Raw genomic sequence first — 25,176 nt, forward strand, 5'->3', positions numbered from 1 at the left:
GCTTTCATGCTCCATCACTTGGAACTGTGTGCGTCAGTATTATTGCCACGACATGGTGCACTGACAAATGTATCACGTTGCTTGGCAAACTGCAATGAAATGCAGAAGCATTAATGTTTTTAATGCAGTATTTTCTTTGTGATTAATTTATCGCAATTATAATTATAAGTTGACTTTCTATTAAAAATTTAACATGATGCTGGTCTTTTTATTTCACTACTTCATAATTAAATAAAAATATGGTTCTATGGTTGCTACTGATGATACTTTGTGGTCAGATTTCCAAATATAAAATTTGGCTCCAAATTCGCTCATATAATTTCAGCATCGATAAGCTTCATTTGACTGGACTGGTGATGTCACACTCCCTTAGTCCACTTCTTTAAACAGTCTGTTAATGTTCTTAATACAGTAGATTTAGTTGTTAATACAGTAGTTTTAGCAGTAGTAGAAGTCGTAGTAAGAGTAGTAGTAGTAGCAGTACATGTCATGTAGAAGTAGTTATAGTAGTAGTACTTGATCACAGAAGTAGCAGCAGTAGTGTTAATAGTTATAGTGCTGTTACAGTTTGTAGTAGAATGTCTCTTTTAACTGGTAGATTGATACATTCAAACTGTGAATCCTGTTGTTGTGTCCTAGGGCAACGCACCAGCATGTGTGAGTGAAGTCAGTGTGTGAGTGGTCCTTGTGCGGAGGGAAGGAATAATAAAAGATGAACCAGTTTTGAGGATCTGGAAAAGCTCTTTTATTATTTTTTGTGTGTGATTGACTTCTGCTTGCGTTGTGGTTCTATTCCGGCCTCTCTGGACTTTGCGAACATCATCATAGCAGCGCTCACTTCCTCTGGACTGATTCTGACATGTCGTGTGACTGACGTTGCACTGTTCTCTGTGACACATCCCATAATACTCCGTCATACCCTGTTCCACTGCTCCATATGGGCCCTGGCAGCTGACTCTCTCCTCTCTCTCTGTCTCTCTCTACAGCTGGGGGGCTGCGGGATCCTCGGGGTGGGCGTGTGGCTGTCCGTCACCCAGGGCAGCTTCGCCACGCTCTCGTCCTCCCTGCCCTCGCTGTCGGCCGCCAACCTGCTCATCGCCGTGGGAACCATCATCATGGTGATTGGCTGCCTGGGCTGTGTGGGCGCGGTCAAGGAGAGCCGGCCCATCCTGCTGGCGGTAAGAGGCTTTCAGTGGATTTCAGTGCTTTGGGTTTGGTGCGCTGGTCGTTTTGGTCACCGGTTTGATTTGGTTGTGTGCAGTGGGGATATGGGAAAAAAGAAATCATGATTTTTTTTTTTTTTTTTTTGCCCCCACATTGATCAGTCAAGATTTTTGATTCGATCTTCTTCTATTTTAATGAAAACATAGACAGGTGGACTTCAGGATGTGATAGGAACAATAACTGCAGAGAAATCCACATGTAAATAATTAGTTTGTACAATATGTTAAGCCTAAATGCACGCACGCACTACTGCTATCAACAGAAACACGTGTGATGTGCGTGCGCTAAATCAGGACTTTAGTTTCACTCACAAATGGTGAGAAAACAGTTGTTTACGTATGTAACTTGGATTATAATCATAACAAGCATTAGAGGAGAGAAAGGATGAGGATGAAAAGGCCATATTGGCTTGTCAAAGGCTGATCTCGTTAGTAAGTCTTTATTTATATAGCGCTTTTCACAGACATATGTCACAAAGACGCTTTACAGAGCTTTTTTTTTATTTTTTTTTTAATAGATTAATTATTATTTTTCTCCACATCCGGTGGTGGTGATGAGCTTGCTATTGTAGCCACAGCTGCCCTGGGGCATACTGACGAAGCACGGCTGCCAGCCAATCAGCACCATCGGCCCCTCCGACCACCACCATCACTCACACACACACCACTTTCATACTAGGCAATGTGGGTGAAGTGTCCTGCCTAAGGACACAATTGCCACCCACACTGCCTAGTATGAAAGTGGTGTGTGTGTGAGTGATGGTGGTGGTCGGAGGGGCCGATGCCGCAGATTGGCAGCCTCGCTTCCATCAGTTTGCCCCAGGACAGCTGTGGCTATAATAGTAGTTTACCACCACTGAATGTGGAGTGAATGAATCATGCTCTGTAAAGTGCTTTGAGTGTCCGAAAAAGCGCTGTATAAAACTGATGCATTATTACCGTATTTTCTGGGCTGTTAGGTGCTCTGGATTATAAGACGCACTGTCATTAAATGGTCTATTTCCAAACTTTTTTCACAAATAAACCGCACCGGACTTTAAAGGAAACACAACAGTTGGATGGGTGAGTGGTTTTGTTTGTTTGTGGCGTTCACGGTGACTCTGGGCTTTGTTCAGTTGTGGCGTGTAGGGAGGGTGCTGTCTGGGACCAACGGATTGTCGGCGTGTTCGCAGTGACTCAGTTGTTCAGTTGTGTCTAGAAGTGGCACATTGGACTTGCTTTTTCGGTTTGTTCCTCCGTTATGTTCCTCGTCGGCGTGGAGTGATGAGTGTGTCTGTGGGTGTGTTTTGTTGTGCGGTCGCTGTCTGCTCCGTGTGTGTTTGCGTGTTCTGCGGGTGGTGCGGCTTTGTAGTTTACTGAAGTCGTGCTGGGACACCCGAGTGGATTCATGTATAGGCCGCTCTGGATTGCGGGGCGCACAGTTGTATTTTTGGTGGGGTTAGAGGCTTAAGAGCGCACCTAATAGCCCGGAAAAATTGGTAGTATTATTATTAAGATGTGGAGCTGTGGCTGGATCAGAGAGGGGAGGGAGTAGTAGGGTAGAGCACAAACAGACACTGGATTTATCATCAGATTGTATAGACTGAAGTCAAAACTTGTGAACATGTGAAGAGTAGTAAATCCTCGTCAGCACACCGAGTTCTTCTTGCTACACGACTGACTGGAGATGTGTCAGTTTAAATGTGCTTGCCTTATCGTGGAGATCGACCAAAGCAGAGATCACAATCTTCTGATTTTGGGCAGAGCTCGAGCGATTTTAGAGTAGCGGAGCGTGTTCCTACAGCTGTTAGCATTACCTCTCAGGCATGATTAATGAAGAGAGCTCTGGCTGCTACCGAGCCGTAGGTGAGGTCAGAGCCTTGTTAAAAGTCACTGTTGAGTTTGTACACTTTTTGGGTTTAATAATTAGTGTGTAAAGATGATATTTGAGCTAACAACTAACCAATATTTATGGTCCTCTATAGTATGTCCTATATTATGTCAAATGTATTTTAGCCATGTTATAATGTTGTTCCCTTCTCAAAAACAGACCTGGAGTTGTGTTTTGTTTCATTCACACATGTTTGAGTCATTCTGATTTACTTGGCTGTCTTCACCTCCAAAGCTCAAGATGCTTTGCTCCACCTTCTGATGTCATTAGGTGGTAGTTTTAACATTAACAGCTATTTGAGCAGTTTTACTCTACAATACAACACAATACAATGACCTTAAGCTGTTGCCTTTTTTTATTGTTAGTTTATTTTTGAGAATTCTACCACACTCAAAAATGTATACTTTAAACATGATTTCAACAAAATAAAGATGTTTTCTTATCAATTTATTTGTCAAATATTAGTTTCTGTGTACATTAGATGAGCTTTGGCCCAGTGTAAAACATGGTTGCTAGGTAACAAATGAGAATATGGAAATTTCCAGCCACAAAGTACAATTTTAAGCCTAAAAAATGACCCAACTGGGAATGAAATTGTTAAACTTTTTGTAAAATCTTAAAGGTGCATGTTGTAACTTTTCTTTTAAAGGGTCTGTCAAATGCTTTTCTCCATGGAGATATTATTACTTTGTCTGGAATGTTTCACAGTATGGCATTAAACCTTGCAGTGTTCATGAAGACCAAACCAGATGAAGTTACAGGTCAGATCAGTCAGAATGTCTGTTTTTCTAGGTATTTTTGAGCAATAAAACCACCTGTAATTGAAGAAATGTAAAGTTGAGCTGTTTAATGTCACACTGTGGAACATTCCAGGCAGAGCAATGACATATTTATAGAAACAAGCAAGTTGGACTGAATCACCCCAATGGAAAAGTTACAATGTGCACGTTTAAAAACACAATGGAACAACTTTATTTCCGATTGAGAGAAGAACTCAACCTAAATATGCAGAGTATATGAATGAAACACAACTTCAAGTATGTTAATATAGATCAAAAACTAGAGAAATATTGGTACTTTAGTTTTTGATTCAGTTCTGATTAGCAAAAGGAAAAAAAAAAAAAACAGTGATTTTTGGGGACACATTAATGCAAAACCATAATGGAGTTGTAACATTCTTTATTGAGTAGACGGCTGTGAAGTATCTGCTCACAAACTAAACTAAACCTGGATGTTTCTAGTGCCCCCTGGAGGATATGTGGCCTCTTGTGCATTTGCATGAAGTGTCCCTACACCAAAACAGCGGAAAACAGCTCCAAGCGCCCAAATATCACTCCTCACTTTTCTCCTTGAAGACGGTTTGGAGAGGGACTACTTTCTCATCCTGCACAAAGATGAGGAGGAATTATACATCAAAGTGTGGTTTATTTGTGTTGCTCACACTTTTATTCTCTACTTGAAGTTTTGGGAAGTTTGTTACTGAAGTGTATTTTACCGTAAGCGTGCAGACGAGGTGAAAAAGTATCCTAATCTTAAAAAAGGTACCGTTCTGAACACACAGACTCCACATATATTCAGCTTTTCTTTTTTTACACAATTATTCAGTGAATCAGTTATCGTGGGGTGGTAAAGTAGTCAAAAATTGTACAAAGTAAAAGGAACGTTACTTCAAAAATAGCAAACTAGAAGCAGTATTTAAGGTTAGACTTCTTCAAGTATCAGTATCGAAAAAATGACCCCCAAAAGTAACGTCCATCCCTACTTTCGAGAGTTTATACCGCGTATGAAAAATTTGGCAAATACACTGTCGTACGTCGGTTAAGTTCTAAGTAAGTATTGTATAAGGTCTGAGCACGCTGACGTACGGCGACATACAGCATGGTCGACGAAAAATTTTAAGCATGCTGAAAATTTCTCGACGTATGTGAGCGTATGTTTATACGTCCTGCAAACACGGGTCATAAGTTATAGGTAAGTTATGTAATCGATGACACACGTTAATTGTAAGTTTCTCATAAGTCCAAATATGTTGAGAAAATATCTAGCGGACCCATGACTAATGAGTAACGTGTTTTGAACCTATGTGTAACTTATATTGAACTTATCTCCAACGCATATTGACGTATGCAGACGTCAATGACATGTTCCAGACGACTGGAAAACTTACTGAACGTGTTTCTAACTTTCGAAAAGGGGAGGAAACCAAACCGTCAGTACTACTCCAGACTTTGTGCACCCATATATCATATATCATATAAGTCGATGCAAAACGCTTGATCAGAGAATACTTTTGGACACAGAGGATATCAGACAGTGGGAAAATGTCCTCACTGAGAGCCGTGGGAAACAGTCATTTGCATTTTAAAAAAAGGTGATCTGCGGAAAACAACATACATCCTAACCGATCAATTCACTTGGGCCAGCTCAATAAGAAGACTTTATTACTCACCCTGTATTATCCATAGAATTTGTCCTCTGCAAATAATGACTTCCAGTCGACAAAACCGCACTATTAATCCATTTGAGTCGCTCTTTGAAAGTAACGACCGTTTGTTCTTTGTTTACATCCAGCGCGTGTGTGAAGCTGCAGTTTAGCGATAGCGACTCTACTTCCTGTGGACTTTATCTCCAATCTTTTACGCTTTAAAAATCATGAATCTGAAGTATTGCACCACATTTCACAAATAATAATAACTCAGTTTTGTCTTGTATCTAAACTAGAAGTGCAGAGCTCTGAGATCTAGAAGTGCAGTGGCCAGTGGTTTTACTGTAGACAGGAAACACTCGCACTCACAACTTTACAGCCTGTGATCCTACTGCATTTAACACCATATACAGAGAGAGATTGATAGGATGATATTAGGGATGGACATGATTAGTCGATTAATCGATAATTGATCATTAAGAATTTCATTGATTATGTTCATTTTAATCGACAAACCGAATGTAGGTTGCTGTGTGTAGCGTGACCAAACAGGTCTGTACATGTGTCTCTGCATTCAGAAGGAGACACAAACAGTCGGTCAGTCTGCAACGTACTGAAGTGCAAATGCAAATGATGTGCAACGATGATTTGTACAAGAAATTCCACACTTTCCGTTGCGTTCGGGACAAGTGTGAGTCCATGTGCACAATGTATAAAGCAGCACTTATGTTTCGGTGTCCAGTGGGAAAAAGTTTTGCCAGGTGAGAGTCGCGCAATGTCGATGACGAGTCCCCACCTCCCTCCCCCCGTACGGTGTCCTGGTTTTGTCAAATGCAAATATGGTCACACTAACCTGTATTCCACTGAATCATGTCTTTTAATCCAACTGAAATTGAACCACATCAGCGACACAAGAGCTGTAGTTTTGTCTCCGCTTAGTTTATGCAAATTAGTGATGTGGTTTTAAGTTTTGTTTCTGTGAGAGTTGAACAAAACTGAATTAAACACATTATAATGTCAAACGGGCTGATGTGGCTCTAGAGTGGTTACAGTTTATATGTCGTAAAGTTGAATTTATTTATGCAGATTAGTAGTGCAGATAGTAATAATAATGATGATCATTTTAATATAAAAACGTTAATGATTAATCGATAATCGATCGTTAATTCTTCTGACGATTGATTAAGAAAATTTCATCGAATGCCCATCCCTAGATGATATATCATATATGATTTAAATTGTCGAGCAGCAGCCTTTTAATAGGCGACGACACGTGTTCGTCGGCGATACGCTGCCGTGTGCTATGCATAGGTTAAACTGTCGTTGGGCATAAGTTGTGGACGCTGGCAACACACTAAGCATTAGTTGGTATAAGTTATCAAAACCTTCTATATAAGTTACTTATACGTTATGTATCCGTCCAACTTGTTATGAATACGCTATGTATATGCCCAAAATTTAAAAAAACATCGATGGTTCAGTGTATGCCAGCGTTTTAGGGAAATTCTAGTACGTCGGCATATTCTGGCAAAACTGTCAAGGTGTGACAGGGCCTTTATATACAGTACCTTCACAGTTGCACTACTACAGTGTAAGTACCAGTGTGATTTCTATATTTGAGATTTTAGAAGTCTACGTTTTAATGTGTTTCATACCTGTTAAGCACTTTGCTCCTGGCTGCGTTTTCATAAAAGTGATTTGATTGAAAATATAACTGTAAGAGCCACAAAATCAATCTGTACTTCAAAACAGCGAGCTCTTACGTAAAGTGCTTTCGGAGCTGGCTTTTTTCTTTTTTTTTTTTTTGGGAAGCTGGTGCCATAATAGAAAAGTGGAAGGCATTATAACATTTGAATGAAAGAGGTTTTAGGTAGTTGTGTCAAGAATTGTAGGATTGTGTTGTTTCTTCTCATAATAACTGCAACTGTAACACTTGAGATTCTGACTTACCCATATGAATCTGCAAATTCAGATCAGTTACATCGTTCACATTTCCAATTAAATGCGACTTGTATGCGATCCCCTGTGTGAACGTTAAACCTGTCCCGCATGTGCACTGGAGGACACGATGACGTCAACTGCAGTGAGCGTGCTCTGTGTTTACGGAAGTTGTCCAAACATGGACGCAGCATCGAGCACCTGGAGATTTTAAAGTTCCTCTCGTACCGGAGCCAGAACATGAACAACTTACTTGTTTTAAGGAGGAGATTGAGAAGGAGAAGGACGAGGTTTTTGGCCGTGGTGTTTTGTGGGACAGTTCGTTGAAAGGAACGTGTGGATGTGGTGACGTAGCCAAGAGTGGTGAGTGGTGATGTGCTTCTCTTCAGTGACATTCAAGTTCATTAACAATTTTCACCTACTTCAGTGCAGAATAGTGACGTTTGTGGCTTGTTGATAACGTGTAGGTCAGATGAATGTGCTTTGGCCGTTCAGACTGAAGTTGCATGTCAAAAGATCAGATATGTATTGGTTTCAGAAGCACATATCCAAGTGTCCTGGGTCACATTTGAAAAAATCAGATCTGTGTCGTTCAGACTGTCATTAAAAGATCAGATACAGGTCACATAGAAGCCAAAAAATCGGATTTGGGTCACTTCAGGCTGCAGTCTGTACGCAGCCTTAGAGAGTCTAATGAGGTTCATTTGGTCTTCCGAGAATTTATGTTATTAGGTTCTTTTTTCAGACCATAGGTTTGTTTTCATACCTGACAGTTTGGACTGTTCACTAGCGCTCTTCATCAGAGTGGTCACATGATGTTGCTGTGACGTGTCTGGTCAGCTGATTTATACAGGTTTTGGTGCTCTCTTCCTATCGGTGGAGAAGGAAAACAGAGGAAAACAAACATCGTCGCTGGATTAAAGAGGCAATCGAAACACGGAAACGTGCCCACGGGATTAAACCGGGACGAGGGGGCTTTTTTACTCTCACACACCTGGGATACTGTCCTGAGGAAGTCGGACTGCAGATGGCGCCGTCCTCCTGCCTCCACCAGTAGGAAGACAGCGCCAAAACCTGTTTAAATCAGGTGACCAGACACATCACAGCAACATCATGTGACCACTCTGAGGAAGAGCGCTAGTGAACAGTCCAAACTGTCACGTATGAAAACAAACCTATGGTCTGAAAAAAGAACCTAATAACATGAGATTTAGAGACTTGTAATGAGGTAAAAAAAAAAAGGATGGAGTCAGAGTCAGAAGGAGCCGGAAGAGAAGACTCCTGGAACACTTCCTATTTGCAACACAGCAGCAAATGCCTTAGCTATGTCCATTGATATATACGGTTTATAGTCAAATGTTAAAAGAGTCTGGGTCTGTCAGCTCTGCAGCTCTGAACACAAGTCACTTTTAGATCAATATTGCGGTTTGTAATGCACAGTATGTTTGACCAGCGCCACGGCACTCGGTCTCTTCTCTTCTCACAAACACATGGATCTGTGTGAGGATACTGGCAAAAAAAACGTAAGGTATTTTGTTGGGTGAGAACCACGGGGAAGCATTGGAGAGGGGCAGATCATTTCATCCAATCAGAGCTGTTGTTTGATGAGAACATGTTGAAACAGCTGCCTGTGACCGTCCTGTGATGATTCAAATCAAACAAAGAGGTTTAATAGGTGGAGACAGTTGAAACCTGTTCTTCACGTGGTTCTTTTGTGAGATTTTAACCGTGCTGTTCCACTTTCATGATCTAAGTCACATTTGTGTATTGGTTGTTTCAAACATGTCTGAGAGCCTGTTTACACAAACACACTTGTGAGTAAAAATGACAAAATATTTGATCAGAAGTGAATTTCATTTACAACAGGGGTGTCAAACATATGGCCCAGGGGCTGGATCCGGCCCTCCAAGACCTTTAATCTGGCCCTCGACTGATTTTCTACTAAAATATTTTAATTATATTTTCTATTAAAATCTTGTTAATTTTCTGTGGTGTTTATCACAGCAGCGTCTCCAGCGTCTCTGTACGTGGCCCCTCCCACCAGAGCAGCACAAATGAAGACTTGTCTCTTTCCAAACGCTCTTAAAGGACGATCGTTTTGACTGTTGACCGTGACACCCTCATCAGAAAAATGTCCAAAATGTGTAGTGTGAAATCTGAGTGCAGGATTTTCCAAGAAAAACTGACTTATTCCTATTTGCAAACAAGTTCATGTTAAAACATTGTGTTGAAATTGTATTTTTCTTAAAGTTTCAGGTTGTTCATAATATTATAATATTTTGTAAAAGAAAGAGTTCATCAGTTTAAAAAAAAATTCTGTAATAGATTTGCATTTCTCTGCACAAATATTTGAACTTATTGCTATTTTTGGGGTATATATGCCTTTTTTTTTTTTTCTTTTGGCCCATTTGGGATCAAAGTAGGCTGGATACGGCCCCCGGAGCAAAATGAGTTTGACACCCCTGGTTTAGATGGTGACATCGTTTTTGCGGTTTAAAAACGCAAAAATCTGAAACCACTGTCCGAAAACCTATGCATCTGATAGTGACTTTTGCGGAGCCCCTGCGAGGGCCCCATCATGCGCTCAGCGTGTTTTGCGGAGCCCCTGCGAGGGCCCCTTCATGCGCGCAGGGAGTGCACAGTCAGTCAGCGCTGTGCTCTCGGTTAACTCAGCTCTGCTCCACTCCGATGCAGACGTGGGAGAAACTGGACGTTTGTATTTGTTCTGTGTGCATTATTTGATGTTCAGGTGGGTTTGTAATTATGTTTAACTTATAGTGTTGCTGTTTGGGTGTGTCTTTAAGATATACTATGTGTGTGGACTTTAGCGTAATTGCTGCCTCGCCTACGTTCACTATGTTTAGTAATTATTTTGCCGTCATTGTATTTTTTCTAGTTTAATATTATTAATCTGTTACTTATGTTAGAATAATCACTCATTACATGTTTCTTGTTTTTTCTGTTTGTTTCAGACCACACACACTTATTAGAATTTACGTTGAATAAAGCTGATGAAGATTCTCTAACCGGAGTCTGTCCATAGTGTTCCCACCCAACAAAGATCCGCCCCCCATACTTTACAACCACCCTCCAGAGAGGAAAAGTTGAACACACTTTGAACCACCGTAGTGTTTCCGTCTCCACTGCCCAAGACGCAAAACTCTGGTCAGATCTGCTCACGTCGCGTACGCGTTTACATACGTCACCACCGAGCCGTTCTAACATACATACCCAGTCGAATTCCACACACTTTTGCGTCACCGTATGCACGCAGATTTTTTCACTTTTTATTCCGAGTTTAGACAAGCATTTTTGGGAAGACGTGACGCCACTTTTGCGTCTTCTGTTCAGACTGTCATCATACAAATGCAGCCTGAGTAATCTTGTATTCTAAGCTTCAAGTAAAAACAAAAGTAGTGCTTGTTGGGTAAAGTTTCTCTCTTATCAGCTCTGCAGTTCTGAACAGGAAAACAATGGACCAACAATGAACAAAAGAGTTTTATGCTAAAGACCAGAAAAAGCATAATTTGTCTTCTTTAAGGAAACTGTAGCCAGCGCTTTTACACTTTTAAAAAACTATTACAATCTCAGCTGTGTTACCAGAGCCTGAACCTGCAGACAGAGCTCACCTTATTCCAGACGTTACTGCGGGTGTCGTCATAGTCATTCAGGTCGTATTTTTTGCACGAGACTATACGGACTACAAAGCCGTTTTAAAGCCCCCAGACAGTCGGCGCATTGTTGATTTGTTGGTCACATAAACATTGCACATTTCACCTGTTTTATATCAGATTTTAGCAGCAAAACTTCTATCAACTTCTCATTTCAAATTAATGTGATTCTCTGATTTTTATTTCAGCATTAAAACTGGCAATTTAAATGAATCACTCACTCTGCTTTCTGATTGGATCATCATCTGGAGAACCAAAACACCTAATTAAAACATAAACAGCTTGGCATGATGTATAACAGGGGTCTCCAGCCTATAGCTCGGAGATACCAGTCGCTCTCCACCCCCTTAAAAGAAGAAGGATTTCTGATTTGTACATATTGTAGTAAATAACTCAAATCTGATGAATTGCCACTGTAAATGTGTTATTTTTAACTTTGTGCACTAATACATGGATAATGGTTTCATGTTTTACACATATGCGGAGTTTGACTTTTGCTCTGGGGGGGCAAATATTTTAACGTTGAAGATTTAAAGTGCATATTCCATGTGCACAGTAAAGAAACACCTTGCCCTGTACAATGAAATGATCACTTTACTGTCCACACCGCTGTGCATTATAACAGGATATTTATAATGTTATTACACATACAACAGGACTGTTCCTAAGCCTCCCGTAAAGCCAAACTACACAGCTCATCCATGGATCTATTAAAATAAAGCATCACACATGATCAGGGGTGTAGCGGTCGTGGTACACAGGAGTACGTCGTCAACCCACTTCTCCCAACGTGAGATAAAAAAAAGAAAAAACAAATATACAAAAGCCACAACTTAAATGTCAAACCGGAGCTAATGGCAATGATGAAAACAACCTGCATAGGCTCATGATATTTACACTACTGTCCTATAGTGACCTGCCACATGAGGGACCAGGACTGAACCAGGACTAAACCAGGACTAAACCAGGACTAAACCAGGACTAAACCAGGACTAAACCAGGACTAAACCAGGGCTAAACCAGGGCTAAACCAGGGCTAAACCAGGACTGAACCAGGACTGAACCAGAACTAAACCAGGTCTAAACCAGGACTAAACCAGGACTAAACCAGGATTAAACCAGGTCTAAACCAGGACTAAACCAGGTCTAAACCAGGACTAAACCAGGACTAAACCAGGTCTAAACCAGGACTAAACCAGGTCTAAACCAGGACTAAACCAGGTCTAAACCAGGACTAAACCAGGACTAAACCAGGTCTAAACCAGGACTAAACCAGGTCTAAACCAGGTCTAAACCAGGGCTAAACCAGGACTGAACCAGGTCTAACCCAGGACTAAACCAGGACTAAACCAGGTCTAAACCAGGACTGAACCTGGACTGAGTGTCGGGACATGCTTGGAAGTGTGCCCATGTAGACCGTCAGGTGACTGCGGGAGAAAGGACCGGTGCGCCTCACGGAGCTCAGCGCAGCTGCCGCCCAATCGCACTTTGAGAACACCCTGCTCCACGGGCTCAGGGTTCTCTCTCTCTCAAGTCCAAAATTAGTCCTGGTTTAGACCTAATTTAGACCTGGTTCAGTCCTGGTTTATTTCTGGTTCATTTCTGGTTTAGTCCTGGTTCAGACTAGGACTCATACTTATTTCATACAGTCCTTCTGTTTTATTGACATATTTAAAATATGAATACATATTTTAAAAGTAAATATTTGTACTGGACCTACTATAGACTCAATGTTGTGACCTAATTCAGCCATTGGGGGGCAGTGACCCCCCTGACCCCCCACCCCGCAAACTCCGCCTATGGTTTTATAGGTATCTAACTGTACAACATGTAAGTCTTACCCTCTTATATCAACTCATTTTCTTGCAACATGAGCAGCTCTCTGACATTTTCATTTTGCAACCAGACTCAAAATGATGGGAGATCTCCGATGTGTAATGTTTTTGCAATTAAAAATGAATCAGCGCTGGAATTATCACCAGTAAAAGCTGTATTGGATTTGATCATGTTCACTTCTGGAGACTCGGACAAGTCACGTTTATAGAATTTAAAATAAAAAAAACTTACATACATAGAGTTTCTTTAAGGCTGACATTTGGAGACGCTGAGCAGAACAGGAAGTAGATATTTGTCAGTACTGAATCTAACACACACACACACACACAGATACACACACAGACACACACACAAACACACGCAAATACACACACAGGCACACACACACAAACACACACAGACACGCACACACACACCCGCACCCACACACAGATACACACACAGACACACACACAAACACACACAAACACACACAGACACGCACACACACACAGAAACACACACACCCACACACATGCACCCCCCCCCACACACACACAGACACATACACAGAAACACACAAAAACACACACACATACACGCACACACACACATACACAAACACACAGAAACTCACATGCACACACACACACACAGACACACACACGCACACACACACACACACACAGACACACACACACACACACACAGACACACACACGCACACACACACACACACACACACACACACACACACACACACACACACACACACACACACACACACACACACACACACACACAGTAGTATATACAGTCTTGTAGCTCATACACACTTGTGAGCGTTTCTGACTCTGCTTTGAACAGGTGCTCCTGGTGAGATCTGGGCCTTAGGATGCCTCTCCTCTCCTCTCCTCCTTCCTCCTCTTCACCCCTCCTCTCTCCTCGTGTTCCTTCTCACCCCTCCTCTTCATCCCTGCCCTCCTCTTCACCCCTCCTCCCCCCTCCTCGTCACCTCTCACCCCTCGTCACCCCTCACCCCTCCCTCCCCCTCAGCTCTATCCCTTCTGTCCTGTGCCTCTTTCTCGGCGCTCGCTCGCGTCTGGAGCGTCTCGTCTAATCTCTGAGGAGCAGGTGTGTGTTTACAGCCGCTGTCAGAAACGTCAAAACTCACAGAAGTGCACACGGAGATGGAGAAAAATACACCTTTATTTATGTGTTTGTTTTCCAGCTCACAGCAAGAGTTACACACTGTTTCAATGTTTTAATTAGAGCTGCATTTTTAGGATCACATCAAACTGACTAGTATGAGTTTTAAAGGTCTTATATAATGCAAAACTTACTCCAGTGAGCTTTAAGTCATGTTAGAATGTTGCTACCTCCTCAAAAACAGACCTGGAGCTGTCCATCCATCCATTTTCTTCCATTCCATTTTCTACTCCCAGACTTCCTACACCCCGGACACTTCCTCCTGCTCCTCTAGGGGATCTTGAGGCATTCGCAGACCAGCCGAGAGACATAGGCCCTCCAGTGTGTCCTGGGTCTTTCTCGCAGCCTCCTTCTGGTGGGACATGCCTGGAACACCTCCTTAGAGAGACGTCCAGGAGGCATCCGGAAGAAATGCCTGAGCCATCTCAACTGCTACTCTAGACATGGAGAGCTCTACTGCGAGCTCCTCCCGTGTGACCGAGTTCTTCACCCTATCTCTCAGGCCCCGTCCACACTAGTACGTATTTGGATCATTTTCATTGTGGATGCAGTGTTCGTTCACACTAATCCGATGGAAAACGGCTCCAGAGATGGAACGATCTGGTGCCGCCAGCTCCCACGAATTCATCTTAATACAGATCTGATCCGGTACTATGTGGACACCTGAAAACACTGATGTGGGTCTATGTGCCGTGAAGTAGCTAATTCACCACCAAAACGCTAAGAGCAGGGGTCTCAAACTCAAATTACCTCGGGGCCACATTAGATAAAGTCTGAGTGAGGCTGGGCCGCATTGAGTATTCGATAAATAGCGGTTGCACGAAAAAAACGCCGTATGTGCACATGTACTCGTATTAACAGATCCACTTAGACTCATTGATTCACAACTGCTGGAAATTGAGTTTTGGGGTGTAAACTGCGTTAATAATCTGTTGTTGTGAATCTGCATGGGCACTGATTGCAGCTTCATCTGTCAGTGCGACCCGCGGTAGGGGGTAGGGGGGCCGCACTGACATTATTCTTTGGAATAATGTCCAAAGTGGAGGGCTGCAAAAAATCCTTCCGAGGGCCGCAGTTGGCCCCCGGGCCGCGAGTTTGAGACCCCTGGCTAAGAGGCTAGAATATATTCATATATACGGTCTATCTGTATGACCTGTAGATGTATAATCTCTGAAAACACACACAAACCAAACACAGAACAGACATCAGCAGAACACCGTTTTTAATGTTTCATTTTCTGTAAAATAAAAACAAATATGCTCAAAGCTGTGTGGACAGAGAAGGTTTATGGACACAGAAACGACGTGTGTGGACACAGATCATTTCCGATACGGTGATCAGTGTTGTGCAAGTTCACACTTTTCATGAACTAGTTCAAAGTTCAGTTCACACATGCTCAAAGTGAACAGTTCACGTTCATAGTTCACAATTTTAATTTTAAACTAGTTCAAAGTTCAGTTCATTTTATTTTTAGGTGAGATATGTAAATGAAAGGTTGCACTTATTTTTCAAACTGATTTCCAGTTTAGAACAACTTTATAACATATAAACCATAAGTACTATAGAGCCACATCAGCCCGTTTGACATTATAATGTGTTTAATGTGTAGCTTTGATTTATTTGTTAAAGTCTTACAGAAACGAAACTTAAAACCGCATGGCTAATTTGCATAAACTGCGCTGATGCATCAGCTTCTGTTGGACTAAAGGACACGACTACATGTGTTCTTTCTATGACAGAGGGACGTCACTGCAACTTTTGGACGCATAATTTGTAGAATGAAAGTGATGAGGGCGGCTCCACTGCACACGCTAAACACACGTATGTAGCAGTGCGTCCTGCATGCGGAGATTTCCAAAAATGGGATGAGCGTAGGTGCGTATCCCCTTGAAAATACGCAGAGAGCATGGATCTATTGTTTACCATCTGTGCAACGTGCTCCCGGAGCAGTTCTGTGTCGTGTGAAAGAGCTCAGGTCCAGAACGACGTTCATTAATGCTTTCCCATTGAGAAACACAGAGCCAGAGCCGCGCCCTTGTGAAACCACAGCCACGCTTCAACGCAAACGCGGCTTTACCAGCAGCTGCAGCAGGACGTACACACGAGGCACTGCTCTGTGTTTGTCAGTGGGAAAGAGGATTAGATTTGACTGGGCGCGTTTAGCCACTTGTATCAGCTCCACAGTGAAACTAAAAAGTGTAAGCAGACCTTGACACACGACTTATCAGGTGAAAACAAATTCCGATGTTTAACTGAACCCCAACAGTGACGTACATCGTTCATCTCATATAATTTGAACAAATTCACGTTCAAGTTCTTGATTTACAAATGCGTTGCGTTCAGTTCAAAGTTCACTGAAAAATGAACGTGTTCAATGAACGCGTTCTTTTGAACTCGTTCATGCACAACACTGACGGTGATACGGTGATACACGGATTCGTTTCAGTGTAAACATAGTCTAAGGGAGCGCCCAGCCACCCTGCAGAGGAAACTCATTTCGGCCGCTTGTATCCGTGATCTCGTCCTTTCGGTCATTACCCAGAGCTCATGACCAGAGGTGAGGGGAGGAATGCAGATTGACAGTAAATCAAGAGCTTTGCCTTTCGACTCAGCTCCTCTTCACCACAACAGTCCGATACAGCGACCGCATCACTGCCGTCGCCGCACCGATCCGTCTGTCAATCTTACGCTCCATCCTCCCCTCACCCCGAGATACTTGAACTCCTCCACTTGAGGCAGGTGTGGAGTTGTGTTTTGTTTCATTCGCACATGTTTGAGTAACTACACAGCCGAGAGCCCTCTGAGAGTTTCCAGCGAGTCCTGTTTGGTGGCAGATCTTCATTTAGCACGTCGTTCAGGGTCAGCAGGCAGTCTATAAAATGAAATCCGCTCCTTGGGATGTCGATTGTTGCACCCAAAGGCACAACAGGAATGTACCATAACTTTTTCGTGACAAAAATCGAACGCTGACAGCCGCGCCGGGTAGAAGTATGGTTTGTTTATGCCTCCCACAAACGTCTCAGACATGAAACTCACATGATCAGTGACTAAAGCTGAGAATGGTCTATATAAATGTGAATATTTACTAGCACTAACAGCATTTTTATTTATTTTTTTTCATTTTTAAACGTGCTCTGTGTAACTTTTCGGTTGGGGGTCTGACACCTACTTGTTTTTATGGTGATGTCATTGCTCTGTCTGGAATGTTCCACAGTATAACATTAAACAGCTCTACCCTCACATTTCTTCAATTACAGGTGGGTTTATAGCTCAAAAATACCTAAAAAAAAGTTTGGTTAGAAAAGTTTATTTGTTTGTTTATTTCAACTTCTAGTCATTGTCACAGAAGAACAACGCAATTGCGTTTGGAGCATCCCATAAAGTGCAAACCCATAATAATAAATACCCCTTAAACCCAAGTGTAAACACTAACCCAGTGTGGCCTCAGTACAACATGAGACAGTTCTTACAGCAGCAAGACGAGGGCGTGTCAAGTAACATACCCAGACAGGGACATTCAGACAGAAACCTGAGAATCATGACATGCCTTCGCCTTTCACTATTTTTCAATTCTGTTGGGAAGGGAAACAGTTTGAACAGAGGTTTGCAGTCACACACATCTGATTCCCTTTTGCATCTATGGAATTCGCAAACACATTTCTCGAGCTATTTTCCGCTGTTAGGATCCAACAACCACATAATTAACGATGTCCGAATCCCAAAGCTAAAATATGACAATATCAGAACCAGAAACAAAAGCGATATGGTTCAAAAGACTTGAAAAGATCGGCTTTGTCAATAGACACATCCCACTGTAAAAACAAACATGTCGGTTTGATGCTCACTTTTTTGGAAAATCCTTCCCAGTATGAACTGCACAATGACTGGAAGTCCGAGATTCTTGATGCGTGTATTGAGTGGTGGAACCAATGATGCGGTGCGTGCTCTGTTGTTTGTAGGCCTGGGTATCATTAAGAAGTTGCCGATACGATACATACCTCGATACACTTGCCACGATACAATACATACCTTGATACAGTGAGCTTTTGATTTGATACGATATATTTCAATTTGATTTGATATGGTTCAATAAAAAATAAAGTCTAAATCATGGCTGTGATAATAAAAGTCTTTGTTAAACCACTTCTAGTGAAAAGTTCATACGAAACACAAACATTTTAATCATCAAAACAGTGAAAATGTCAAATGTGTCGCATAAACAAGTTTCTTTTCTCTAAACAAGCAACAGAACTGTGGCACTGTAACAAAATAATTTGGTTAAATACACCAAAAAATACTCTTGGTGATATATCAATACAGCAGCCCATGATATCGATACTGTATCATCACATTAAACGATACGATATATCGATATTTCAATATTTTTGCACACCCCTAGTTGTTTGTGGTGCTCACTCCGCTGTGGGTTTGTGGATGTGGTGGCGGTGCGGGGGGAGTGTTGGCGGCCGGGGAACAGAGGCTGTGGGGCTTTTGTCATCTCGATTTTATTTGGTAAGATTTTGGATTTCATAGACGAGCCTAAATGTTTCAAATATAATGCACATGGCTCCATAAAATATCAAATGTACAAACTGTAGATTGTGCAGAGTCGAGTCTCAGGTCTGATCTGATTCTGGTCTGATTCCTGTTTTGTCCAGTTCATTAAGTTTACTAAGTTACACATTCCAAGACCAGACTGTGAGAAGTCAAGATTTTCAACAATAAGTGCGTATACATGCACATCAATAACCCGGTTATGATCGGGTTTTTTGAGTATCCCTGTTTCTTGATGGTGCATGTAGACGCAGTAACCCGGTTTCAGTAACCCGGTTATGGCAGTATCCCGGTTATTAGAAACCGGGTTACTGTAGCTGCTTTATTCCGATAGTAACCGAGATACTGTGGCATGTAAACGCAGTATCCTGGTTACTGCAACATAAAGTTGAGTGCACATGCGTCCAAAAGACACTTTCCAGTCTTTTCAGCACAACAGTAGTGACATAAATAAATTGACCAACATAAATAAAGTGACCAAACGAGTGAAATTACTGTAAAATTAAGAGCTGCGCTAAACCTGCACATGTACGACCTGCACTCGTACGACCTGCACTCGTGTGATCGCTGAAAAGCTAAAACATGAACTATCTCCTATACAACACATGCACAGAACAGACTCACCATCATCAGCACCTCTTCTGTCACAAAAACAACACACATAATCCACTGAGTCGTGTCATTTAGTCCAAAAGAAGCTGAATCCACATCAGCGGCACAAGGAGCAGCTGTTTTTATCACCGCTAACAGTTTATGCTAATTAGCCAAGCGGTCTTAAGTTTCATTTCTGTAAAACGTAAACAAATGTGATCAGAGCTGAATTATCTGATCAAACAGGCTGATGAGGCTCTACAGTGGTTCTGGTTTATATGTTGTAAAGTTGAGTTTATTTATGCAGAAGATTTTAATGAAGAATCTGTTGGTTTGATGTGTGCAGTGGATTGTGGGAGATCTCAGAGCTCCTTAGCTTTTTATGCTAAAGGAGCTCACGGTTTGTATTTTTTCCTGGTTTATGAAATTGATTTAAGTTAATTTTTGCGCTTGCACATTTGTAAGATTATGTCAAGAAACCGGGATACTCCATTTGATCATGTATACAGGGATATGAGTGTCCTGGTTTCTCAGTGCCCATGTAAACACAGTAACCTGAATACTGACATAACCGGGATATGGCTAATAACCGGGATACTGATGTGCATGTATACACACTCAGTGATGGTTCATGGTTAGAAAAGTTAATTAAAAAATTTAAAAAAAGTTTTGGACATTTAATTTTTCACACTAAGTTCAGCTCAAACACTACACATGAAACACAATCTGATCCCACACACATCCTGGATCTTATTCTTTGCTCTTAGTTCATTTTATAATATTTTACAGAAGTATCGGATCGGGACTCGGTATCTGCAGATACTCAAAATCAAATGACTCGGACTCAGGCAAAAAAATGTGATCAGGACATCTCTATCAACAACGCAATAATGCAACGCAAAATCTGTAACTCCGGTCGCTTCCTACACGCACAAACACCAAAGAGTTCTACAAAATAAGCACTGTATTTTTATTATTGCCGGTGTTAGCCATCTGGGAGGATTCTCCAAGGACACACTTTGTTTGCGGACAGGGAAAGCGAAAGTGTAACTGTGTTTGTTGCCGCGGTGACAGTACAAACTTCTTGTGACTTTGTAAAGGGTAGTCCTCCTGATCAAACGCAGGGGAGTAAACAAACACGGGCGACATCCGCGCCGGCGCCGCTTTCTCTGCCAACACCTCCGAACGATAAGGAAGAGATACACTACCTCTGCAGGATTCACCTCACCTTCCCTGTTTTGATCAATGTTAGGCTGTGTTTGTGGAATTAAGAGCCCCATGTTACGCTTTTTCTGATTATAATGTAGTTTTCTCATCACAAACAGACCTGGAGTTGTGTTTTGTTTCATTCACACATGTTTAACACACAAACTCTGCACATTTATGCTCTTCTTACGGAATTTACTCCGTTCTGCTGTAAAAGGAGCTTGTATCTTGAAAACTACTGCTTCATGACATCACAAGGGGGAACATTTTGAGCTTCGGAGATATAGACAGACTAATAATAAAGAGTTACTCAACCAACAAAACACAACTCCAGGTTTGTTTTTGAGGAGGTAACAACATTATAACATGGATAAAAGCTCATGAGAATCTATTTTGCGTAATATTATAATATAAAATGACAATTTATGGTGAATTTCTACAATGAAGAGTAGCCGAGAATTAGTTTTGAACAGGAAATGAATGGACCTGGTCACCATTTTAGATCAATATTACGTTTTGCGATTCCCAAAGTGTGTGTAGAATCCCTCAGTCGTCCAGGTAGAATCTAGTCAGGCTGATGCCACCTAGTGCCTCCGCTCAATTTCATTTCTCTCCACTGACTGGGTCAGGAATTAGAATACACTAGACGGTTTGCAAGATTCCTGGAAGCTGTAGACCAATCAGAGAAGAGCTGTGAAGCCATGACGAGAGACCTGTAGCATCTTTTGGGTTTCTGTGTTGGCAACAATTCCCGAGATCGAGGATTTAAAGCCGGAACAAAGAGAATGTTTGGTGAATTTTATCAAGAGGAAAGACGTTATTGTGATTCTACCTACAGGATTTGGCACATTACATACGTCACAACCAAACAGCAGCGATTGGTTAAATAAAAAAAAAGTACCCACCTACTATTGAGCGAATTAATCCCAGTGTTGGGAAGGTGACTTTTAAAATGTATTCCCCTACAGATTACAGATTACACACCTCAAAATGTAGTTTGTAACATAATTAATTAAATTACTTAAAGTGAGTAATGTAATCTGAATACTTTGGATTACTTGGTTTGCTGTAGAGAAGCAAAGACTAGGATATCGTAACATAAGATGTTTTTTCTGCTAAAAGAAAATAAAAAGCCCAAACTTTACTTAACCAAATTAAAAATATTATTGGTAGAAGAAGAGACACGTCTGCGCAGCATGATTTAGTCCAGTTAAATCCTGTTTTAGTCCTGGTTTAGATCTAGTTTAGACCTGGTTTAGTCCTTTAGTCCTGGTTTAGACCTGGTTTAAATCTAGTTTAGACCTGGTTTAGACCTGGTTTTAGTCCTGGTTTAGTCCTGGTTTAGACCTGGTTTAGACCTGGTTTAGATCTAGTTTAGACCTGGTTTAGTTTCCAGCAATGAGTTGAATTACTGAAAAAAATAAAAATAAAAATAGCCCAAAATGTGAAAACAGAAAAACAGGAAAATCCCACCATGTAATCCATTTATTTCAACAAAGTAACTGTAATCCAGTTACCACTCACTGAAACAGTAACTGTAACCGAATACAGTTACTCATAATTTGTACTCTGATTACGTAACTCCAGTACATGTAATCTGTTACTCCCCAACACTGATTAATCCTAATGCTGCGAGATCAGACAGTTTCCATGAAGAGAAACCAGTTGATGAATCAGACTCAGTAGAATCTGTGTCAATGGTGAAAGTCAATTTGTCAACTGACCAAACGTTTATTTAAGTCAAAAACGTTTCAAAGTTCATCCAAGCTGCGCCTTCAGTTCCTGCATTCTGACCAGAGCTGAAGAAGCAGCTTGGATGAGGGTGAGAAACAATTGAATTTCTCCTTTGCTGTTCCCAAAGTGTCAACTCCTGATCTACTTCATGTTATTAGTGTTAAATAAATACATTAAACACACAGCTTCATCAGAGCAGGGCCGTCCTTTACCCTCTCCTTCACTATTCTTCCTCCTCTGTACAGAACCATCTTGACCCCATCACACTCTCCGCTGTCATATGACCCCGCCATGTTCTAATTACGCCCGAGCTCACCCACTGGGAGAGCTTTAGTCTGAGCAGTGGACAGTCCCAAGTCTTTCTGTTTGATACACAGGAGTCAGGGGGGTGTCCTCATCCACTCATCCGGATAACAACCATTCCTCACACCTCGTCCCCCACCCTGTCCCCCACCCTGTCCTCCACCTCGTCCCCCACCTCGTCCCCCACCCTGTCTCCACCCTGTCCCCCCCCTGTCCTCCACCTGTCCTCGTCCCCCCGTTCCCCACCCTGTCCTCCACCTCGTCCCCGTCACCCTGTCCTCCACCTCGTCCCCACACCTGTCCTCCCCTGTCCTCCACCTCGTCCCCCACCTGTCCTCCACCCTGTCCCCCACCCTGTCCCCCACCCTGTCCTCCACCCTCGTCCCCACCCTCGTCCCCCTCGTCCCCACCTGTCCCCACCCCTGTCCCCCCACCCTCCACCCTGTCCCCCCACCTCGTCCTCCACCCTGTCCTTCCCCCACCCTGTCCTCCACCCTGTCCTCCACCCTGTCCTCCACCTCGTCCCACCCTCCACCTCGTCCCCACACCTGTCCTCCACCTCCTCCTGTCCCCACCCTGTCCTCCACCTCTCCACCTCACCTGTCCTCCACCTCGTCCTCTACTTCGTCCCCTCTCTCCTCCACGTCCCCTCCTCGTCCTCACACAGTCACAGTCGTGTTTACAGTGAGCAGCTCTACTCAGTCTCTGTGGCCCCAGAGAGAGAGAGAGTCTGTGGAGCCGAGCGGGGCCCGGACCATTACCCCGACCTACCAGAACAGGAGAGAGAGACAGAGAGAGAGAGAGAGAAGAGAGGGGAGAGAGGGAGGCTCCTCATCTGGACTAAGAAAGAGAGAAACAGAGAGACTGAGAGTGGCTCCTCAGCCAAACTGAGAGAGAGAGAGAGAAAAGAGAAAAGAGAGGCACCTCATCTAGACTTAGAGAGAGACAGGAGAGACAGAGACAGGCTCAGACTGAGAGAGAGAGAGAGAAAAGAGAGGCTCCTAGACTTAGAGAGAGAGAGCTTCTGACTAGAGAGAGAGAGAGAGAGAGAAGAGGGAGAGAGAGAGAAAGAGAGGCACCTCATCTAGATTTAGAAGAGAGAGAGCTTCTGAGTCAGACTAAGAGAGAGAGAGAGAGAGAGAGAGAGAAGAGAGAGAGAGAGAGGAGAGAAACAGACTGAGACTGAGAGTGGCTCCTCAGCCAAAAAGAAGAGAGAAAAAGAGACTCATCTAGACTTAGAGAGAGACAGAGAGTGGCTCCTCAGCCAGACTGAGAGAGAGAGAGAGAGAGAGAGAAAAGAGAGGCACCTCATCTAGATTTAGAGAGAGAGAGGCTTCTGAGTCAGACTAAGAGAGAGAGAGAAAGAGAGAGAGAGAGAGAGGAGAGAGAGAGAGGCTCCTCATCCAGACTAAGAGATACAGAGAGAAAGAGAGAGCGAGATAAAGTGAAAGAGAGAGAAGAGAGGTACCTCATCTATACTCAGAAAGAGAGAGAGAGAGAGAGAGAGAGAGAGAGAGAGAGAGAGAGAGAGAGAGATGGGCATTCTCCTCATCCAGAGAGAAAGAGAAAACAGTCTCATCTCAACTCAGAGAGAGAGAGAGAAGACAGAAGACAGAAGACAGAGAGAAAGGCAGACAGAGAGAGTGAGGAGGAGAGGAGTTTTAGAGTAGAAGATCTGCTCTGTTCTTCCATCTCCTCACCACACGACACACAGAGACGTCGAGGCGTGAGCTCGTGCCGTTTCTCTTTAACTTTCACAAGTGTAAGTGAAGTGTGTTGTGGATGTGGCTGGGAGACCAACACTGTTCTCTGGATTCATCAAAGACAGCAGCATTTTTCATTCGTTCTGATGCGCTGCTTTAAAAGACGGAGCTTCAAAATGTTATAACTGAAGACGGATTTATATAGAAAACAACAAGATGTGATTTTTACTTCATTTACAGATAAAATGAGACTAAAAACAACAGCAGTTAGGAATGGGTTCTGTGATTGTATCAGACAAATCCGTATACTATTCGTTCATTCGTTTTTCAAAATAAAACCAAAAGTAAGAAAATGAAAAAAACAACTACTTTCTTCATTATTTGTCTCCAAAACCAAAATGAAATAAAACAAATAATGATTTTTTTTTTTTCAGGTTTTGATTTTGTGTTTAAATGAATAATGGAAAAAAAACAGATAACGGCTGTTTCCTGTTTCCGTGACTTAAACTGCGATGCCGGACTGAACAAGGACTGAACCAGGACTAAACATGGACTGAACCAGGACTGAAGCAGGACTAAACATGGACTGAACCAGGACTGAAGCAGGACTAACAAGGACTGAACAAGGACTGAACCAGGACTGAACAAGGACTAAACAAGGACTAACCAGGTGAACTGAACAGGACTAAACCAGGTCTAAACCATGAGTGAACTGGGAGTCAACCAGATCCCGGTGTCAGTCCCGGTCTGGTCCTGGTTTTGGTCTCCAGTCTCGTCTGGTTTAGTCTCTGGGTCATGGTTCATTTTTTCCATTTTTTTTTTTTTTTTTTTTTTTGGAGACAAATAATGAAGAAAATAGTAGTTTTTTCATTTTCTTATTTTGGTTAAAAATTTTTTTTTTTTTTTTTTATTTATATCAAAACAACTTCAGTAC

At 42.3% G+C, this 25,176-nt stretch overlaps 1 protein-coding gene across 1 annotated transcript in view; it reads left to right on the forward strand.

Moving 5' to 3' along the window:
• tspan4a (tetraspanin 4a) overlaps positions 1-25,176 on the forward strand; it is a 649,126-nt gene that overhangs the window by 370,878 nt on the left and 253,072 nt on the right. The window contains exon 2 of the mRNA XM_055154781.1: positions 987-1,178. Coding sequence (XP_055010756.1) covers positions 987-1,178 — 192 coding nt within the window. The remainder of the gene's footprint in view (positions 1-986; positions 1,179-25,176) is intronic.

Source organism: Boleophthalmus pectinirostris, unplaced genomic scaffold, assembly GCF_026225935.1.
Source record: "Boleophthalmus pectinirostris isolate CB_2022bp ecotype Guang Dong unplaced genomic scaffold, ASM2622593v1 HiC_scaffold_19, whole genome shotgun sequence".
Classification (NCBI taxonomy): domain Eukaryota; kingdom Metazoa; phylum Chordata; class Actinopteri; order Gobiiformes; family Gobiidae; genus Boleophthalmus; species Boleophthalmus pectinirostris.